Consider the following 8,630-nt stretch of genomic DNA (forward strand, 5'->3'; position numbering starts at 1 on the left):
CCTTAATTTACAAATGAAGAAACTGAGCCTCAGGCATCTGTTTCTTATCGGGGTGTCATAGTTAGCAAGTGGTATTTATTGTCAGGTATGAATCTCCATCTATCTGGCTAGAAAGCCTGTGCTAGCTATAATGTAAGTGGGACTTAAATTACTTTTATTGAGATATAATTGAAATATAACATTATCTCAGTATCAGGCACAACATAATGATTGGTTTTTGTATATATTGTGAAATTATCACAATAAGTCTAGTAACATCCATCACCATCCATAGTTACAAAATTTTTTTCTTGTGATAACTTTTAAAATCTATTATCTTAACAACTTTCAAATATGCAATACAATATTATTAATTACAGTTGTCATGCTATACATTATACCCCCATGGCTTACTTATTTTACACCTGGAAGTTTGTACGTTTTGACCACCTTCACGCATTTTGCCACTCCCCCCAGCCCAAAACTATCTATCTAATCTGTTCTCTGTATCTATGAGCTTGATTTTTGTTTTTTGTTTTTTTGGTTCCACATATAAGTGAGCTTATACAGTATCTGTCTGTCTGATTTAGCATAATGCCCTTGAGGTTCATTCATGTTGTAACAAAATATATATTTTGTTAAAGCAACATTGAGAATGCCAAAAGCAGAATGCCTTACCAGTGCCAGCACAGGCAAGTGTATAAGTGACCTGCAAGAGAAAGCAAGATTTCCAGGCAGGGCCTGCAGGAATGGGCAAGCAAGGGGTGTGTCCTGGAAGGAGTAGAGAGAATAGAGGGTCTCAGGCCCTGAGTTGAGAACAGCGTTCATGAGGGTAAAGGTGGAGCAATGAGTCTCTCATTAAGGAAAGGGAAAAGGGAGGAGGGGATGATGCTAGGAAACTGGAGGGGCCTCACAGGCAAATGTCTTCCCCTCTTGTGTGCTCCCTAGACCAGCGCTGGCCTTTGGCCAGCGGAGACATTTTAATCTCAATTAACCTCCTGTTTCTTCTCGGTACCTCTAAGGTCATATGGAGGGGATGCAACTCCTCATAGAATACGGAGCCAGGCCCTGCTTGGTAACTGATGTGGGCTGGACCCCAGCTCATTTTGCAGCTGAGTCAGGCCATCTGAATGTGCTCAAAATTCTCCATGCTTTGCACGCCGCCATTGACGCCCCTGACTTCTTTGGAGACACACCAAAAAGGATTGCACAGATCTACGGGCAGAAAGCTTGTGTGGCTTTCCTGGAGAAGTAAGTTCCTTTCATTTCTAGCTATAGAAAGGGTGGAGAAATGGGTGTAGAATCACCTCCCAAAATTAAGATTCATGTGCCCTATGAGCTAGTAAGCCAAAACATTGAGATACTGGTGCTTGGAGATAGAGAAAGGTTTATTCAGTTTGTCCAAAGTGAGAGGATGGGAGAGCAAGACCTCTCAAATTCATCTGTCCTAAAAAGCAAAAGTAGAGAGTTTTTAGGGAATGGGGTTTGGGGGCAGGGGGAGTTCCAGGAAACTGAGGGAGAAGTCTGTGTTTCTTTAGTCACAGGTGATGCTTTTTCATATAAGATTCCTGGGCATCAGCAGCTGGTCGCAGCTACCTTGAAAACATGCTTTCCTTCTGCAGAACAAACTCAAAAATTCTCCTCAAGACCATGAAGTTATCTCTCCAAACTGCTTGGCAAAGAAACAGGCATCAGCAACACAAAATTATACTGTGAGGATAAAGGGTGCTGGGTTGAAAAACCAAGATTCTGCAAAGTATCGCATAAATGTGTATCAGTTACCATTAAGGCAAAAAGCAGAAACTAGACATCTTGCGACCATCGCCACGGTTTAAGATATCATTGTTTTGTGTTTAACTAGCTATACTTTTCTATTATCTCAAGCTAAGTGTACTTTTACATATTTCTCCTGGAATTTACTTCAAAGGCCATCCTTCAGAACATGACTAATTAACATACTTTCTTAATCTTTGACCATAAGCTACTTAACAACCAAGGCAACTGAAACATTTAGTTAAAGCCTATACCTACATCCTAATTAAGAATTAAATTATTTAATTCTAGTGGCCAAAAATACTAGGGGGCATTAAAATCACAAGGGGCTCAACTACAAAACAAGAGCCTGTGATCAAGGTCTTTGCCAACTAAGTGATCTCAGGTCGATGAAAATGAAATGAGGAAGTCCAGCTAACTATCGTTTGAGTTGTTTTATTAATTTTTCATTGAAATGACTAGTGTGGGGTGGAAACTATAGTGTTTTAGTTATGTAAAATGTATTGTTTTTAAATCATACAAAAATTATAATTTTTATAATTATGCATTATTATAATTTTAAAAACATAACATATAATTATTATAATTATTATTTTAGATTATATAAAAATTATGTCAGGTAAGAGAGATGGGGCACCAAGTTCAAAAATGGGACATGGTGCAAGATTTATCATTATACAGAGTCAGTTCTCATCCAAATTACCAGGGAGAGTCTTGCTAAATCAATGGCCTTGTCTAAATTCACATCTTACCTCCACCTAATTTGGTATTTGATAATCTTGAAACTCTTCTCTCTTGCTCTATGTTACTCTCTTTTAGTTCTCCTTCTACCTACGTAACTATTTCTTATGATTTTGTCCAAGCTCCTATTTTTACGTGCTTTTTAGATGCTGAAATTCCTCAGGGTCCTGTTTTTGATTCTCCTCCACTGACTTTCTCTGAGTAATCTCAGCCCCTCCCTAGTGACCAGTCGATGGATGTGCATTATTCACACCCCAGCATAGCTGAAGTGGGAGAGAAGTGCTTCCTCCAAATAGTCTGGAGTGCCACACTGCCGGGGAAAGTGGGCGGACCATGCTGAGCAGACATAAAAAAATGCATCACGTGTAAGTCATTTCTACTCAGCATTGTCCCCCACAAGGAACTTCCCTTCTGAGAGTAACCGGGGTTAGAGGGGAGAAATTCTGGTTGAGGGAAAATTAATTTGGACCTTGAAAAATAGCTAAGACCTGGCTAATGGAGGAAGGAGAAAGATGCTGATTGGAAGAGAAGGCACCAGTTGGAAACCGTATATGTGAGGAGGTGGAAGGATAGTGGAGGAAGGAGCGGCCTGGCTAAGCAGAGCATTCACACTGGAGAGAAGTGGAGAAGGTCAGGTGGGTGAGCGGGTGACCACAGTGAGCTAGGCGAGCATATGAGTGTGGACTCATCAGGAGACTGACAAGCTGAAACAGCTAGTTCAGCAAAGTTACGCCTGCAGTGCACGAGGCAGCAGCGGTGCTGTGCAGGTAGGATTGGAGGCACTTAAAGACTATAGGTGAGGAAACCACTTAAGAAATTTCTTAACACTTCATGTTGCAAGTAGGTGAGCTCCCGGGCCAGGATGATGAAGAGGAAGGAAGTGAGAGAGCTTCAAAATAAGCCTAGACAGTATTTGACAATTTTCTGAATATCCTAGGGATCCTATCGGAACAAATCAACTTTTGGTTCAGCCTCTCTAAGTCATACATCTCTAGTTTAACAAATACTTTGGAAATCTACTATGTGCATGGCACTGAACTAAATGCTAGAAAGGATTTAAAGAGAAATCAGACACAGTGCTGAGACACCAAGAAGTTCTCTGTCTGGGAGACAACTTGTTTACACAAATAACTAATACAAGACAGAAAGTGTCAAGGGTCATAATAGCAGGGCAGAAGAGGGACACTGAATGTTGAGAGGTACACTGAATGAATGTGGTTTGATTATTGAGAGGTCACTTCCAGCTTGTTGGGAGAATGGGGGCTGAGGAACAAGCAGGTTTGCTCTCCTCTGAACAAAGTGTGCTTTTTATAACGCTTTGCACTTAAGATACCATTTGCCCTACCTGTACCATTATCTATCCTCTAAAATTCCATTTGTCATCATATTGGCTAAAGTTTTATTTCTGTGAAGTGCTTTCACCAACGTCTTTCAGCAAGTCACACATTCACCTTTGGCCTCTTATACAAAATGGTACATATGTACACCTCCCATTGTCCATGTGTGTACAATAATCTGTCTGTCTGTCTATCTCATCTGTAACTATTCTTTACACAAATCATCAATACATACAGTACATATATGATTATAAGTAATTTCTATTTTCTCCCTTATATGTTTCTGTACTTTTAAATATTTTTACAATGAACAGACATGGCTTTTATAATTAAGAAAAAATACAATTAAAAAATAAATGAAAGAAAACAGCCTCCTGATAATATGCTGGTCACTCTACAAATGTGAGCACTTGAAGAATTAGCAGTGCCTTCCTCAAGCTAAGTGCCTGACTGCCTTTGATTCTGTTAACATCTCACTCTGAGCACATTGTTTTTCTCTACCTCTAAGCAGTTTCTTTACTGTCTGAGACTTCCCTATGTATGGCTTGGAAAGGCTTGATCGAATTTGGCCTCCTTTGTTGATTAGACCTCTGAGGCACCCAGGCTCTATGCAGAAGGCAAGCAAGAGAGGCCTATTCTGAAGCCAGGCCAGGCTCTCCTTCTTGCTCTTCAAGAGCTCTTCTCTTCCTCTTTCCTAGGGCCGAGCCTGAGTGCCGGGACCACCGTTGCAGGGCCAGGCAGAAGGGGCTGCCACTGGATCAGTGGGATGAAGACTGGGATGCCAAGAAAAGGGAGATGGAGCTGTCTCTTCCTTCTTCGAATCAAAACAGTACTAAGAAAAAGAATAAGAAAAGCCATAGTACAAAAACATGTAAAATAGATCATTAATAATATTTAATATTGATTACATGTTGAAACCATAATGTGATGTTAATGATAATGAGAAGTTAACAGAGTCAAAGGCGGTTAGGCACTTAGCTTGAAGAAGGCACTGCTAATTCTTCAAGTGCTCACATTTGTAGAGCGATCCGCATATTATTAGGAGGCTGTCTTCCTTCATTTATTTTTTAATTATATTTTTCCTAATTATAATGCTTTGGATGTTGGGTTAAATAAAAAATATTATTAACATATATTTTACCTCTTTCTTTTCACTTGTTTAAAAAATGTGGCTACTAAAATATTTAAAATTACATATGAGCCTTGCTTCCTGCCCCCCCACCACCCCCTACCACCCCATCAGATAGCACTGCCTTAGAAACTAGAAAATATTTAAGGCCAGCAACTGGCCTGGTACACTTTAGTTGACTGCCCTACATTCCAGGTTTACTAATTTCTCTGCCTAAAGCAATGTCTTTAGGTACCTAACATCTTTATTACACATTCCTCAAGTAATGCTTATGTTAATATAGATCATGTTAGGTTTGAATTTTCTGAAATAATTACTCGAACATCTTAAGGAAAGTAGTAAAGCTGGGAAGATACCTTTCTAGTGTTTATCCACCCTGCGCATCAATCCCCTTTCTCTATGCCCTGCAGTTCACAGAGGTGGTTCCTGTTTGCCATGTTTGTACTGGTCCTCAACCAGTATGAACACTGGAAGACCCCTGACTCCAGATGGACCAACATAATTCTTCTTCCGGGAACTCGAAAAGAGTCTTCACGAGTAGCTAATTCTACAATAGCGTTGAGAAGATAGAGAGGTTTTACAAAGAGAAAACTGAGATAATAGATGGAGAGAGAGAGAGAACAATTTTCTAATTTCCAATTCTGATTCATTACTTAGGAAACCTGCAAAATACTACTTTCATAATACTGTTTCCTCTTTTTATTTTTTCCCCCTTGCAACCAGTCTTTTCTAATAAGTACAGTTTTAAGATTATGGGCTTATGAGTTAAGCAGACTTATGTTTGTATCATCCTCTATGAAAGAGGCCGAATAATCCTTACTTTCCGGTGTTGTTGTAAGGATGAGATGAGAGGATGTGTGCAAAATGCTGGCATTGGCATACTGTAGCTAACTGGTCCATGTAATGGCTAATGTTTTACTATAGAAGTGAGCTCAGTTTTTCACTGGGAATTCCAAAGGCATGCAGGAATAATGCCTTTTATAGACCAAATGAGACTCTTCATTGTTCAATCCATAAATATACCCTGTCTAGTTTCATGACATGGATAACAGCCTGTCTTCCACTGGCCAGACATACTTGGACTAAACTGTGATAAGTACAGTGATCTCAGGGGCCTTTACAGTGTCCATAACCCCATGGCCTCCCAGTGTCCTTATTGAGTTCTCCTTTCATCCTTATTCTCATGAGTCATTAGAAGGAATATACTTCTTCTCCCATGAATTTTTGTATAGTATTTGAGAACAGGAAAAGGGTATTAACATCATTTCTTTGTATAAAGAATTCGTTGCCGGGTAGACGGTATACTAAGCACTTTACGTGTTTATGTCTAATCTGCATGACACAGCTCCAAAGTAAGTATCATCCCTGGTTGATATCACAAACTAAAGTTTTGAGAGGTTGAGTGACTCACCCTAGGCCACCTGGCTGATCTTGTATAGCCTTTAAAGTCTGCCTGGATTGGACAAAGCTCTAGCTCTTTCAGCTGTGGGAACTTGTATGGGTGCTTAACTTCTCTAATTTTCCTATCTGTAAATTGGGGAGAATACCAGTGCCTATGCCACAGTATTGCGTGGACTAAATAAGCTAATGTATGTCAAGCATTTAGTACAATGCCCTTCACATGGTAATGTGATTGAATGTCAGTTGTGGTGGTGGTTATTATTTTCACAGCCTTCATTGTCCCAGATAGGTAACAACGAAGAATGGCTTGCCAGCGAGCATTAGCATCAGTCCAGAATGGGAATTTGGGAACAGTATTCTCTCTAAGCCCATCAATGCCATGAATGAGCGTGCCCACGTATTTTCTGGCCCCTGAGATTAAGCTCTCAACCAAGTAGCCTCAAAGCTGAGGTTACTTCACAGCGACCCCAGGCTCATCCCTCAAAGGGTGCATGCATAATAATAGATGACCTTCATTTGTCCTGCTCTCACTCTGAGGTGATACTCAGTTCATTTCAGTAAGGCCTGTGTAATGATTTGCAGCACTTGAAGGGTCTGGTATTTGGAGTATTCATCTGCTCTCTCCCACTCTCATAGGTAGGGAGGGATTAGCTGTTTATGTTATTGTGTAAGAAGCAAGTATAGAAAAGACAGTGGAAGAAGAGAGAAGCCATTCTAGGCTTGACTTATCAGGGAAACCGGCTCTGTGACTGTGGACAGTGCTTCTGGGACAGGATCCCCTATCTATAAAACAAGATAGAACTAGATCTCCAAGATCACATCTAATGCTTATAAACAAAACTTCCACTGGACTCTCCTGAGGAATTAAAGGAGTTTTATTCTGATATGATTTGCAAATCAGAGAACATAGCCTTCAGCATAAAGTGAAGCCGTGTGTTCTGCGGTGGGAAAAATAAGGCAAGGGTTTTTAAAGTATGAGTCAAAGGGACGGGTTTCTAGGAAAATAAGACAATGAACTACGTCATTCATTTTCTGATTGATAGGGGCAACTGGACGTTCAAGAGTAAACTGACTCAGTGGTCAGCAAATGGGGTTGTGAGATAAGAACAATGGGTCGTTTTGTATTGGCTGGAAATTACTGCTTGATTGGAAATTACTGTTTGAGATTTATTACTTGTAGGAAATTACTGTTTGGCCATTGCCATGGGAACATAGGCTATTAATTATGGGAACATAACATTCTAATAACATTCTAATAACAAGTTTTCTGCTTCTGTACTCCTCGCTTGCATACGCGACCTATGGGTCAACAGGTAGTGAATAGAAGAAAAACAGACCTTTGTGTTCAGACAGAATGAGGAATGGGGTTTAGAACTTAAAAACCTTGTACCTCTGCATTTCAGGGCTGCTTAATTTGGGGTCTGCATACCCCTGGCAGACCCAGCGGACTGAATAAAGAGTGTGTTTCCTATAACTTACTGGTTTCTGGTGGTCCATGTGTCTTTTGGTGGCTACAACAGTTTCAGTTGACTCATGTCAGAAGGTAGAGTCACCGGATATGGTCAGCAGTCGAAGTAATAAGTTATGGTCAGCAGAAGTGGGAGGAAGTCACAAGACCTGGGCAAACACCTCAGTTTCTCTTGAAGTCTGCAAAATAAACTAGTAAAACAAGTTTTGTGGTGAAAGGAACAATGCAGCGAAAGCAGTTCGTCAGGCAGACAGCATTTAAGACTGCAAAATGACCTCGTCACTTGACCAGGTTCAGAGACCAAACTGCAGAAGAGTCTGGAGATTTGGTCACAAAATTATGATATTAGAATCCTCACGCAGAGTCTGAGACCCTTAGCCCTAGGCTGACTAACAAACCAAGATAAAGCAAAATGTTATCCTTTATTGATGTAAGAAACATCCAAACACAGAGAGAATTTTTATAAGTTTATTTGAGCCAAACTGATGACAATTTCCAGGAAACAAAATCTCAATGGATTGAGAAAATGCTCCAGAGAATGGCAATTTTACAGCTTATTTTATACAGCAGACTAAAAGGAGGAGAAATAAGAAGGTTTGTATGAAATCCATTAGCGGTAGATCAAGGGGGACAGGAGAAAGCAAAGCAGGGAAATCTCTGAGATTGGGTAAGAAGGAAAAATCGATAAACACATACTTCTTTTACATTGGTGGGTACAGCACATAGAGATGGTATTTGGGCAACGAGATAACAATGAGGAGTTTTGTGGTCTCTGCTCTGGTGCTGGCAGTTGTGCCTTGCG

General features: G+C 40.3%; 1 protein-coding gene across 1 annotated transcript in view; it reads left to right on the top strand.

Annotated features, from left to right (window-relative positions):
• The window catches only part of ANKRD66 (ankyrin repeat domain 66), a 10,212-nt gene extending 4,923 nt beyond the window's left edge, over nucleotides 1–5,289 (top strand). Inside the window, exons 2-4 of the mRNA XM_011354839.1 lie at nucleotides 1,002–1,230; nucleotides 4,529–4,683; nucleotides 5,243–5,289. Of these exons, the coding sequence (XP_011353141.1) occupies nucleotides 1,002–1,230; nucleotides 4,529–4,683; nucleotides 5,243–5,289 (431 nt within the window). The remainder of the gene's footprint in view (nucleotides 1–1,001; nucleotides 1,231–4,528; nucleotides 4,684–5,242) is intronic.
• The last annotated feature ends 3,341 nt before the right edge of the window (nucleotides 5,290–8,630 follow it).

This window comes from Pteropus vampyrus, unplaced genomic scaffold (genome assembly GCF_000151845.1).
Source record: "Pteropus vampyrus isolate Shadow unplaced genomic scaffold, Pvam_2.0 Scaffold18, whole genome shotgun sequence".
Lineage (NCBI taxonomy): Eukaryota > Metazoa > Chordata > Mammalia > Chiroptera > Pteropodidae > Pteropus > Pteropus vampyrus.